The sequence below is a fragment of the Manis javanica genome, chromosome 1, assembly GCF_040802235.1.
Source record: "Manis javanica isolate MJ-LG chromosome 1, MJ_LKY, whole genome shotgun sequence".
Taxonomy (NCBI): domain Eukaryota; kingdom Metazoa; phylum Chordata; class Mammalia; order Pholidota; family Manidae; genus Manis; species Manis javanica.
This window is the reverse complement of record NC_133156.1, coordinates 204,224,677-204,238,141: the sequence shown is the minus strand read 5'-3', so window position 1 is coordinate 204,238,141 and position 13,465 is coordinate 204,224,677. Positions and strand designations below refer to the sequence as shown.

General features: G+C 52.0%; 1 protein-coding gene across 1 annotated transcript in view; it reads right to left on the bottom strand.

Moving 5' to 3' along the window:
• The window catches only part of KCNK12 (potassium two pore domain channel subfamily K member 12), a 60,866-nt gene extending 47,462 nt beyond the window's left edge, over positions 1–13,404 (bottom strand). Inside the window, exon 1 of the mRNA XM_017651705.3 lies at positions 11,515–13,404. Coding sequence (XP_017507194.2) covers positions 11,515–11,899 — 385 coding nt within the window. The 5' untranslated portion in view covers positions 11,900–13,404. The remainder of the gene's footprint in view (positions 1–11,514) is intronic.
• Between the last annotated feature and the right edge of the window lie 61 nt (positions 13,405–13,465).

Here is a 13,465-nt window from a genome sequence, read left to right as displayed (position 1 = left end):
CTGCTGGAGTGGATGAAGAGACATTGTAGATGAGACAGGCAAGGAATGTGAGGCCTCGGTCTTGGATGGTCATGCACAGGAGACTAGAGAGGGGTGGAGACAAAGGCTTTGAGCCACACTTCAGTGATTGCAGAGCAGTGCCCTGCAAGCCTGCTGATGAATGATGGCAAAAACTCAAACCTGGGACTAGGGCCCTTAACAATCTCTCCCTGACCACTGTGTCATGGTGCAAATTGTCTTTTGGTAATGTAGATTTCTCCATTCTTAAAATGGAGACACAAACAATACCCACTAGCCTGGCTAAACAGTATCTATCAAGGAGCTTTGTAAGGCCCTTTCTGGGCAGGAGGCTTACAATCCAGTGGGCTGGACTGCTCCGGCAGGCCCCAAAGCCTCCACGAGCACAGGTGAACCACCCTCTTCAGCTCTTGTCACACACACTTCTGAATCACCCATTGGGCATTGTGTGTTGTTCACTAATCTGACCACAATCCCTTAACATTAGGGACTGTGCTGCCATAGGGGTTTGAAGCTTGTGTGAGGGTGACAATGGCTGTTCAAGGGACTATTACGCAGCTGCTGGGTCCCTGACACACTGGCTGCATGTTGCATCTTACTTTAAATGCACTGGGGGCCTGGCTACCTACAGAAGCCCTGGAGTGAATCCCTTTGCAAACTCAAGCTTTTTTATATAAGGTGAATCATCATCTGATATTTAAGAGGAGACTTTCATTTTTTTTTTTAAGTCAGTGCCTAGGTAGAATTGAGAATCTTGGAAACAGCCATTCATTCCATAAATACTCCTGGAGCCCCTCCCATGTGCCAAGTCCTGTGCCAGGACTGAGAGACACAGCAGGGAACAGAAGGGGCAGACTCCAGGTGCTGGGAGGGTCAGGCACTGCAGCTCCACTGCGGCTCTGACAGAGGCAGAGTCCTCTTCCCTGCCTGCTGCCCTGGGCTTCCAGATCTCCTCCAGAAAAGGCTCACGTGCCATCTCAGCTTCCCTTCCTCACCCTCCATTTAAAAATAGAATCCAACTATCAAAACTGCATGGTCTCTAAAATGTGCCCTGCCCCCACAGGAAATGCCAGCACACTCCACAGGGGCACAGTTTTGTGTTTTCCTTTCCCCGGTCCTGCAGCATTTCTGGCAGGTCCTGGTGTTAGCAGCTCACCAGGAGGTGTTCAGAATTCAGGGCACTTGGCAGCAGGGATGAGGTCTTGGCCACTGGAAAGGATTAGGGAAAGTCATGTGGAGTGCGATTTGGGGTTAGTGTCTATCTCAACTGAAACTTTCCAGAGAGCTGGGCCACCCAACACCAATAAAAGCCTCCCCGAGTATTTTTGGAAACATTGTGATGGTGCTGCGTTGTCTGGGTGGGAGTGTTCTTTTTCTGGATTGTGGAACTGACTGTTAAAACTTCTGTCCAATTTGTGAACCAACATCTGGTTTCTCAGGGCTGTGCCACAGGCAGGTGAAGGGAGAAGGTAGCACTACAGGGCAGGGGTAGAACTCAGCAGGGCCTCCTTAGCGCTGTGGCCAGGGCCAGGTGGCAAATCTAAGTCGGTGGGTGAGCTGGGACAAGAAGCCTGGCCTCCTTGTTCGGGTACCCCTTCTGGGGCAACAGGAGCTGAGGTTCAGAAGTGCCTGGTGTGGTTTCACTCCAAGGATTCTGCTGGGGCCCAGGCAGGGTAGACAAGGACCAAGCTGACTCAGAGAGCCACGGAGGCAGTATGTCAGCCAGGGGATCCTCAGCCAGAATGAGCTGGCTGCCTGCTACACACCTGCCAGCTGCTGAGAGATCATTTAACCAATGGCCCAGTACAGGGGCCAGTGTACAGCCAGCCCCTCCGACTCCATGGGCTGGGAGGCAGGGGGAGGTGCTGGGAGGTGCCAGGAGCCCAGCCTGGGCCCAGCCTTTTCCATTCTTTTTCTCTTTCTTTCTTTCTTCAGCAGTCCAAGGTTTTCAGTTACTTACACTCATTTATGCGTTCTATCCATTCAACATATGTTGATTAGTCAGCTACTTTGTGCCAAGCACTATGCCCCCTGATTTACAGAAACTACTTCTTTGCTTTAATTATCTCCATCTCCAGACACAGTGCTCACTTCAGAGCAGTCAGTCAATGCACGGCTGCTGACATAATGGCTATAACTGTTATTAACTGTAACAGCGACGAGCACGACTAAGACATAGTTCGTGACCTGGAGGAATAAGAAAGTGGTTTCTGACACTTACTGTGTGCAGGGTGCTGAGCCAGCTTTTGACATACATCACCCCACCGAACAGAGGCTTGCATAATTGCCAGGGAAACTGGCACAGGAACAAATAATTACAGGTCTGGGGGCCATAAGAGGGACTTCATAGAAGGTCTCACTCTAGTGGCCCCATTTGAGCTGACCTTGAAGACCAAGTTCACTAGGTAGAAAATGGAGAGAAAGGGAAGGGCATTCCAAGTGGAGAGAACAGCATGGGCAAAGGCCTGGAAGCTCAAAGTGCATGGAGTTCGGGGGTGAGGGCTGTGGGGAAGGGAGAGGGAGGAAGAGATGGCCAGAAGAGGGGTGTACATTGGCGGCCGCTTGTTCTATGCATTCCCCTAACAACTGGGCAGGTTTGCCCCCAGGACCTGACCTTGGACAGAGTCTCTCACAAACGTACTGGCCCTCTAGAGGTCCAGTCCTGAGCTGGCCGGGTCTCCAGACTTCCGTGGCTGGTGTGGTGTGCTCAGCTGCAGAGCTGCTGTTACTTGGTTCTTGGTTCTTGCCTCCCCATGTTCACTGCTGCTATTCCAAGTGCAAGGCAGAGGGCCCCCAGGTCACGGGCCCCTTCTCTGGGCAGAAGCTTGGTGCAGTGGGCCTCCAAAATTCCCTTCTGCACAAGCTCTCAGAGTTCTAATGAACACTGCACAGAGCATCATGCTTGTCTCCCCTCTCTCATCTGCCTGGCAGGCTCCAACAGATGACAGCAGGATTGTAAAGGATAGAAAGCAGGCAACCTTCAATTCAGTGTAACGATTGGGGCTGCAAGAGCACAACACAGCCAAATCTGAGCAACCAAACTGTGCTGAGCACTATGAGCCCTCAGTATTCTCCTTGGTCACCCGCACTACCCAGCAGGCTCCAGACTGGGCTGTGATTCTTCCCTCTTGAGGATAATGCACAGCTCAGGGGCAGCAGAGAAGAGGCTGAGCAGTCAGGAGCCCTGAACCCTCCAGCATGCCATTAATTCACTTGCTGTGCGACCCCAGGCAAATCACTTAACCTCTATGAGCCTCGCTCTTCATCTCTGAAATGGGATAATAGCTTCCTCTATGCTGTCTTAGGGTTTTGAGGAGGTTCCTGAATAAACATGGGTGAAAACACAGTAAACCAGCAAGCATGACATGCTGTGTGTGGCGGGAGACAATGAGACCAAAGGTGTTCAGTTATGCGTCTTGCTCCCTAAAACAAAAGCCCTGGTTGCTGGCATGGTGGAGTCTGGAGAGGGGAGATGCTGGCAGGCCCGCAACTCCTTTCTCTTGCCCTAGAAGGCCTCTGACTGGAAATGCTTTCTCCACCCATCAGGGGAGCTGTGGTAGCCCCAGAGTAAAGGGCATAGGGTGAAGTTTGGTCCCAGGGGCCCGAAGCAGCAACCTGGCCCCTACTCAAAACAGCACTGTTTGCTGCAATGCTAGCCTCCAGTAGTCTCCATCCAAGGCCCCCTGCACCAGATCCACCTCGAGGAAGTGGGGTTGGGGAGCCTGGCCTCAGCTCCATGACGTCTCCAAAGCCTAAGCACTGCCAAGAGGCCCCAGCCCACTTGGGAAACCAGGAGGGTGCACAGGGGGCTCTGTTCTGACAGTGGGGGACAGAGAAATACTGGGGGACACTGGTCTAAACCACCACTCAATCACTCATTTAGTTATTAACCAAATATGTTCTTTAAAAATATTAAAGAGCACACACATATGTGGAACTATTAAGACATTCTAGCTGAGGAACCAAAGAAAATACATTTTAAAAAGCACCCTCCCAGACCAGTTATGTCACAGCGTAGAATGCCACACACCCCAGAGACAGTGGCCAATGAGTGTGGCACATGCCACACTGCAGGAGTGGATGAGACCCCAAAGGCTGCCCAGAGCAGTGTAGCTGGGTGAGCTGCAGGGGATGAACACTGCCTCAGTTCTCCGTCCTGCAGTGAGACAGCAGAGGGCTCATCAAGAGGCCAGCCCACCTCTGAGCAGCTGATGCTTGCTGAGGGCTTGCCAGGTACTGCACACATTGACTGGCTCATTCAATCCTTAAAGTAACTCCACGGGGCAAAAACCACCATTATCTTCACTTTTCAGAAGAAACGGAGGTGAGGAGAGGTACAAACCAAGGAGCATGTGGCTTGTAAGTGGTGAATAGGACTGCAACCTAAGCAGGCAGGCTGCAGAACTGGTGTGTTTAGTCCACACTAAAGTGCACTCAGAGAATGTGAGTGAACAGCCCTCCAAGACATGAGAACGCTAGAGGTGGAAGCGACCTAGTGACTCCAGGCACTCCCTCTTTTTAGGAATGGAGAAACTGAGGTCCCAGGTGGTGATGTGTCCTTCCCAAAACCATACAGCCAGTGAGGGGCACAGCTGGGTGTAGCTGTCAGTCCCTGATTCACTGCCACGTTTCTGCAGTCTGGCTACTCCAAGTGCACTCTGAGAACCAACATTATGCACATCACTGGGGGCTTCTGAGGAATGCAGTCTCTGAGCAGAGCTGCATTTTGACAAGAGCCCAGTGATTCACACGCACTTTATAGTTTGAGAAACACTGCTCTGTGCTACCTTCCCTTTCCGGTCTGCAATATCTGTTACTATGTGTACAGTTGACCCTTGAACAGCTCAGGGGTTAAGGACACTGGCCCCCTTAGCAGTCAAAAATCTGTGTATAGCTTTTGACTCCCCGAACTTAACTACTAATAGCCTACTGTTGACTGGAGGCCTACTGATAAGCTAAACAGTTGAGTAGCCCATATTTTGTATGTTATACATATTATATACTATATTCTTATAATAAAGTAAGCTAGAAAAAAGATTTTTTCAAATTGTTTCAAATCTCCAAAAAATTTTCCAACTGTTGAAACAAATCCAGTATAAGTAGACCTGTGCAATTTAGATCTGTGTTGTTCAATCAACTGTATAATGACATTGTATCCAGATACTATAAAACTTGAAATTACAAGATGCTGGAAGATCCAGCTGGGGTCCCTGGGGATGAGTCCTCTGGGATCTGGGGGAAGTAGACAAAGCAGGTCCCCCAGAGCTTGGTCTTTCAAGGGCCCAGGTACACCAGTCACTGCTGACCTGCTAGTGAGCTGGGAGCTTAGCCGTGAGCTGAGGGTTGCCTAAGCTCAGGGAGGAGGTGACACTCACAGAGGGTCCAGAGTGTCCTCCACCACAGCCACTGGTGGCTGGAGGAGGAGGCCCAGCTTCTCCTGAGGAAGGACTAGACCTGCAGTTGGCTAGAGAAAGGCAGGGTTTAGCATAGAACTTCTGGGACCAAGGCCTGATAGCAGTGGTGGCTGCCAAGAGCTGGCTTGAATGAGGGCCAAGGGGCTTTGGTTCTCTCTCCACTCTCTCCAGGTACCTTCCCAGTACTGAGAAAAGGCTCTTCTCAATCCCATGCAAAGCTCTATGTTCTCACAGCCTCAAGACCCTTTGCCTCCCCAACCATCTCTGCACAGAAATCCTGCCACTGCCCCTGGGTGAGGTCAGAGGCTGAGATGGCCCAGTGTACTCACCTCAGCCCAACACACATGCTGGTTTGCTGGCTGGTAGTCCCTGTTGCAGCCCTAGATCCTGGGAATCAGTGGAGCTGGGCAGAAGCAAAGGGAGGGCCTCAAGACTGGGGGAAGACGAGGGCCAGGGTGACCACCAGAACACAGTGGCTTTTTGCTGTGTCTCCTAGCTCCTCTGAATCTGAGGCAGCCACGCAAGGGCAAGGAGAGTCCCACTGTCATTCATGGGTGTGGGGGTACTCAACTCCACCTTCAAACCAGATTTAAGGCTCCACGACCACCTTTAGATGGAGCACGAGCTTTTCCTGGAAGATACCTCAAAGGCACTCAACCTAGTTGCTGCTCCTCAGATTTCCTGCCTTTCCCTCCCCTCTATAAGCTCCTCCGCTTTCCCATTGGGCAGCTTAGCACTTGCGTCTTCTGGAAAGCCTGGTGCCTGCTCAGAAGAACCATGACTGGAGGGAGAGAGAGAAAGAGAGAGAGAGAGAGAGAGAGAGAGAAAAGAAAGACAAAGAAGGAGAATGAGAGGGAGAGAGAGATCTCCAGTATTCACGAGACTTTCCAGGCAGGATAAGAGCTCAAGCCTTGAGGTCAGAGACCTCAGGATCCACACGGAGAGGCTGAATGAGCACCAGCTGTCAGCAAATGCCCCTCTGACTTGCTCTGTAAGCTTGGGCAACCTCTCCCCCATTCCGAACCTTATGTAAAATGAGTAATAAAACTAAGCCCTCTTCAGGTTGGTCTTGGAGGAGTTCTAGGACCCTCGAGAAGCCTTAGGGGGGGCTGATAAGTAGGACTCCAGGTTCTACTCCTAATTAGAGCTGCTCTGCTACTGTTTTCTGTAATGGGCTGCTTGTTGACTTTTTTGACAAAATGGTCTATTTGCTTGGTGAAAGTTCTGGAGGATTTTTATTGTGTAGTCCAGCTAGACTACTCTAGGGGTAGATCTTTGCTCCATGTGCCACAGTTCTGGGCCATTCCAAGCTGGGACCTTGGGCAGAGTCAGGAAGCAGGGGAAGAATGCTCTCCCTCAGCTGGCTTGGGCCAGGAGTGATGGCAGACCATCCCTGGCAGTGCAGGGGACAAGAGGGAAGAGGGTCCAAGTATTCCTCAGGCTTTGATGACCTGGCAGCTACTCCCATCCTTCCTGCTCTCCTCCACTCACCCTAAACTTCCCAAAGGATGTGGCTCTCATTAAAGCAGGGGAGGCAGAAGACACTGAAGCCACAGCCTTGATAAGGGGGGAGCTTAGCCCCTGGGCACTGAGTGCAGACCTGGAGACAACCAAGTGGATCCATGGCCTGTTTTCATGAAACAATTAGCTGGATAACTGTCCAATCTCTGCTGGGCTTTGTAGAGATGTAGGCTCAGCTTGGGAAGGACCAGGCAGTCCCTCCCTTCAAAGGGGCCAGCCATAAGAGCCATGAGCCATGAAGACAGCAGTATCCACTGACTTAGCAACTTCTCCACTGGGAATTCAACATGAGATACTATAGAAAGAAAAGGCCATCTGCGTAAAGAGGATCACTGTGGCATAACTCAAAATAGTCCCAAACAGACCCAGCTTCCCAGGAATAGGGGTAGTAAATTATAGAACATCAACTATATGAAATATTATGTAGCCACTAAAATTAGTATGTGAAGGCTGTGTAGAAACATGGAAACAAGGCTGATGGTGAAATGTTAACAAGAGGGAAGCTGCTCGGTGCAGATCAGCTAGTTCCCTTTTTCTCCCCCTCCCAAATGTATAACAAAGAGCTGCAAGAGAACCTACAAGATGAAGAGCTGCATTAGGGCAGCTGTATTATGACTGAGTTGTTATCTTATTCAGTGGATAAATAATTATTGAGTGTCCAGTGCTGGGCACTGAGCACAGAGCAATGAAAGAGGATGCATTTCCTGCTCTCCATCTGGAGCTTCAAATCTAAGGCTAAATTTTTTCCTAAATGTCTTTCAAAGTTGTTACAGCACTGCCTTTCAAAAATATATAGTTGATGAAGGAAATAAGCAAAGAAAGGTGCTCCTTGCCTTCTGGGTAATGTATTTCACTCCTGGGATGAGACCCACCTCCAGCTGGATTGCATACATGTTAGAAGAAAACCGAATGTAAATGTGGTGGTGACATTTTGGTCTTATAATGTCTTAGCTTCCTTTGGAGCAAAATCATTTTTTTTAAAAATCCATGTTAAAAAAGAGGAAAAAAGTTAGGACTTGTTACTAATCTGGCAATTGAATAATTAAGCATGCCTAATTCTGAAAGTAGCAAGCTAAATTATGCAGTGCCAAAAGTGACAACTCTCATACCTACACCATCCCATCTATAGCCACATGGTTTTAGCTTTATAGCTAAAATACGCTGCCAGAAAACCTAATAAAAGGAAGCAAAAATATTTCTGTTTATAACAAGCTGCCATTTGAGAACGACTTTTAAATATGTTCTTCCCTATGTGTAAATCTGACAGCAGGTGCATAATTAAAATCCCAGGGGAGAGTTTCCTTTTAATCTTTTCAAAGTAAACTAATAAAACATACTTGAGAATGTGAAATGATGAATTAATACTGTGTGGATTGCTTGAATATCTTTGAGTTAGAGCTCTGCCTCCAAGAATATTGTTTAGTACTAAAAGAACACAAGCCCCCGTCTTTATCTTTAGGAGTTCATACAATCACAGGAGATACAGACAACGACATGCCAAAGGCCCCCATGCATCTATGATGATTTTTGCTTGTCTTGGGTTTTGTTAAATGGAGGAATGAATAAATGGATGCATTCATATTAAAACAAACTTGATTTCAACTCTTCAGAAATATGTCACATAACATAAATGGGAGGAATAATTACCCAGGATTTCAGTTCAGTATAAGCAATCAATATGAATAATTTAGACCACAAAGTGGATTTTCATTTTGTTTGAGCTATTCAAATTAATTTCCTATACTGCCTCAACTACTGCTGAACAATCACTGGCAAATTTTCCATTGGGTCTTGGAAATGCCCAGTTCTGGATGTGGGACCTTGTTCAAGTTAAATGTCAGGACAAATATTCCATCTCATCATGATGTTCCATCTAACCTTGAGTACACACAGCCACACCTGAACTTTACTTTTATGTCTCCCTGTAGCTGAAGGCCCATTCCTGTCCCTTCTTCCCCTCCATCCCCACCCACACACATAAGCACACACATACACATGCACACACACACACACAGGTACCGGTACAAAAGAAGACAGAGAGCAAGTGGCTTCTGTCCTTGGACCAGTGCTGTCTACTTGTTAGCTCCCTTCTCTGATCTTAGGACTGGCTCTAGCCTTGCTGGCTGGCTCTAGCCTTGAACCACTTTCCCAGACCACTACAGCAGGTGGATAACTGACAGAGACCCTGCTGCTCTTGTAGCTGTCTCGGCACAGGGTTAGTTCAAGGCTGAGCTGTCCAGAGGCTTGGTTCCTGAGGGCAGCTCCCCTCACAGATGAATGTCTCCCTGCAGCAGATTTTGGACACAATGTAGTGGGTCATTTGTAATACAGCCACACACTTCAGCTTCGGTGTAGCCGCCCTGCTTGCCTACATGTGAAACACAAATCAAGGAAGAGAACATAGTTCCTTTCTGCTTAACTAAAGAACAGCCAATCCTGCCAGTAGATTAAAGGCTGGGGCTGGGAACAGTTTGCCAACACATTGACTTGATTTTGTGCAAATGGCTGAAAGAAGCTTTAGAAACCATTGTTAAGCAGTGAATGAAGAAATTGGTGGGAGCTCACTAGAGAGGCACAGAGACCACAGGTCACTGGAATGTGGTCCCATCTGAATAGACTTAGCCCATAGGGGAAGAAGATGCTAATATGTTTTCCTTTAGCCTGTGGGTTCTATTAGGAAGACCAAGCCAGAGCATGTCACTGGGAGGGAAATGCCATAGCCACCCAATATGTGCACAGGTGTACCCTCTAGGTGGACAAAAGCAAAAGGGTGTGTCAAAAGGGTGTGTTTACAGGAAGAAGAGCACAAATCAATAATAAGCTATGAATGCATGATGTCATCCTCCAAGACTAAGCATCCTTAGTACTTTTAAAGCACTTAAAAAAAAACTAGTTGCTATAGCAACTTGATGTGGCTCTTAAAAGGGGGTTTTTTTGAGTGGGTCATTTTATATCTTCAATCACCATAACAACATGATATAGCTTTTAAAGGGTATTTTTATCTAAATTGTGTGTATTTTGGACTTGAGCCATATTTGCCTTTTCTATTTAAAATAATCAGATCAAGCATGACACATGAAAAATCATTGAAGGAAAGGAAGCCCTTTCATAGATTATACATGTACATTCAAAGACATCTCTAGCTGCTCATATTCTGCACAGGGATGCAGTCTTATTCTCTGCCTCCCAGCAGCCATCTGCAATGGCTTACACTGGTCAGTTAGTCCATGCCCGTCTCTAAGTTGGCACACCAAACCAGCCCATAACCCACCCATAGAAGGTGTGTCTATGCCATCCCTTACTTTTCAGACCAGTGATCCAGCTCTCCCCTCTAAAACTACCACCAAATAAAGTGCCTTGGGGTCACTAGAGCTATAACCAGCCAAAAGTCTTATCCCACCCTGGGACTCAAAGTAGGAGTGGCTGGGACACACACAAAATCTTGTCAAAGTGAAAATTTTGTATTTATTCTGCAGTTTGTAAGGTAACTGAGGAGGAGGTCTGTGAGGTCTGTTTCACAAGACACCCAGGGCCCAGGGAAAGAGGAAGGTGGGGAAAGTGGTGAGAGGAGGAGAAGAGAGGCAAGGGGTGGGGTAGGGAGCTGCAGTGGCTCCAGAATCTACAGGAGGGGTTTAGAGGAGGGGTGAAAGTGGAAGTGGGGAGCTTAAAGGGGTATTTACACTTTTTTGGTAAGGTCGCCCAATATGAACTGTTTATCCCTACCAAAAATAGGGAGAAAGGATAATGGAAGGTATAGAGAAGCTACCCCTGGAAAAGATAGCAAGGTAACAAGAGCAGTGAGGAAACTGGAGGGGAAGTTCTCCCCTGGGGTGGGGGTGGGGGTAGAAGGGGAACTAAAGCAAGGAGGGCCCAGGGCAAGAGGGGCGGAAGTCCTGGGGCGTCCTAGTCTAAACGGCTTTTCTTTGGGGGAGGGAGCGGCATAGACTGTAGGAGAAAGCAGGTGTAAAGGAGATCTAGGAAAAAGATGCTGGGGAAAGTGGCCACCCTCCCCAAGGTAAAAGGGCTAAAGGACGCTGAGGGAAAAGGCGTGGTGAAAGAAGAGAGAAGAGAGAAGAGGAGATGAAAATGCTGTGTGTGGAGAGACAACGTGCTTTCCAAATCATCTGGATGAGAAAACAAGCCCGGGGGGCGCGGGAAATAGGAAGGAAGCCGCAGACCCTTGACACATATTCTCACAAGCCCGTTTCTGGAGGAGAAAACGAGTGCACAGAGGTTAGGTCATGGAACTGGCAAGTGCTGGGGCGCGGGCGGCCCCAGGTCTGCCCAGCGCCTGACTCAGGGTTCTCCCCACTCGGCCGCACTGTCCGGCGAGTCACTGCTGGGTGAGCGCCAGAGATGGGTTCTCTAGGGCCACCCGCGCCGAAAGCCAGTTATGTATGAAAGGGCAGGAGGGGCGGAGAGGAGGCCAGACCGAAGTCGGGAATGGGGCATCAGAAGGGAAAGTGGGAGCCGAGGGACGCAGACCCAGCCCGGCAGTAGAGGAATGGGCGGCAAATGAACGGCGCGGAGAGGAAACGCGGGTGCGGGGCGCGCCGCTCACCTATGGTGGATACCACGGTGCCCACGAAGTAGAAGGCGCCGGGGAAGTCCCAGCGCGGGCGCAGCGCGTCGGCTCGGACGCCGGCGGCCAGCGCGGCCTCGTAGTGCCGGAGGAAGGCGCGTAGCTCGGGCTCGGCCACGCCGTGCGCCGCGCTGAAGTTGCGCAGCGTGGCGTCCCAGCGCGCCCGCGCCTCCGCCTCGCCGGGGCTCTCGAGCGCGGAGAAGACGGTGGCTCCCGCTACCAGGTAGAGGCCGATGAGTGCCGCCAGCAGCACGAAGCGGCCCGTGTCCTCGTTGAGGTGCGAGCGGCGGCGGCAGCAGCAGCAAGAGGGGCGCAAGCGGCGGCGGCAGCGGCGGGGCGGGGGCCGGGCGCTGCGGGAGGACATGGTCCGGAGCTCAGCCCCAGGCCCGGGGCGGCGCTCGGGGGCCGGGCCGCGACATCCCCCCGCGGGAGCAGAAGCGTGAGGATGGTGGCCGGGGACCTGGGGCCACCTCGGAGCCCCTCGCCGCCTCTCCCGGAGCCCGGACGGCGGGGCGCCTCTGCCTCCGCCTCCTCCTCCGCGCTCAGGCCGCACGCGGGTCCCGTGGCCCTTCGGGCGTCCGGGCTGGGGCGCTCTTCTCTGCGCCCCGACGCCTCGCAGGCACCCGCGGCTCCTGCCCCGCCACCCTCGGGCGCGGGGGTCTGAAGCTAGGCCCCTGCCGCCCTGTGGCCGGCGTCCGCGGGGCCCCGGGCCTCATACTCCTCTCCGGACAGGCCGCGGGCTGCGGGCGAGGCAGACTGTGCGGCCCGATGCGCCTAGGACTGGGACGCGGCAGCAGGGCACGAAGAGAGCCCCCGGGGGCGTCCCATGAGCCGTTTCCGGCTCGGCGGCTCCCAGACGCAAGCTGCGCTGGCAGTCCAGCTTCCCGCCCCCGGTCCGGAGCTGGAGACGTCGGCTTCTGAGACTCAGAACCGAGCCCAGTCCGGGGAAGCGCTCCCTTTCCAGCTCTATCCGGAGAGCTGCCCGGCACAGAGAGGCGGAGTCAGCGGCGCCCGGGGCGGGGTGTTGGGGGTGGTAAGAAATGGAGGGAAGGGGTGGGGAGTTGGGCTGCTGCGACGCCTCCCGGTTGTTCTGGAGGCACTAATGCGGGGCACTGAAGCAGGTGTCCCGACTGCGGTGCTGACTACTACCCCGCTGGGGAACCCAGTCTGACCCCTCCCTGCGCTTTGGCTCCGGAATCCCTCTCTTATCTCCAAGCTGCCTCTAAACTTTGCTCAACTTAATGGTGCCCTTGTGGTCTCAAGGGCTGGGGACCGCACGACGCGAATCCCTCGGCATCGGGTCCGCAGGGTCCAGTCCGAAGTTTAAGTTCCCTGTCGCTCGCTTCTTCCTGGATCCATCTGCAGCACCAGATCTTGGAGGGTTCCTCTGGGGAAATGATCTCGCTGGGGAAGGAATGGGAGTGGGATCACTCAGTTCAGGGCGACCCGGGAACGAGGGCGTTTCCCCCCCCTCCAGACCGAGCGGGCGTCGGCGTCAGCACCGTGGACAGCGCGTCTGTGCGGTAGCCAGGGGGCTGGAGGGGCGAGAGCTGCGGGAGTCAGCGGCGCGGGCCGAGTCCGGTTACGTTGCCGCGCTGGGCTCCCCAAACCCTCTGTTTCCCTTTCTATCTCTTGTGCGTCCCCCCAGTCGGAGGCAGGTGTGGCCGCTGAAGCAGTGTGCCGATAGGGCGGGGACGCTGCGGAACAGGGGAGGAGTCAAGCGCCAGCAAGGGATCCAGGTGGCACGCGAACCGGAAGCGTCCAGGCCCCCCTGCTGCTGGGTCTCCTTGAGCCATCCCAGCTCCCTAACTCCTTAGCCTGGGGTCGGAGGTCCTGGATAAAAATCTGGCTGTGGCAGGGCGGGTAGAGGAGGTGTACGGGGAGCTCACTACGTTTGCTCAGGCCGAGGTGGTGTCGGGGGGGGGCGCCT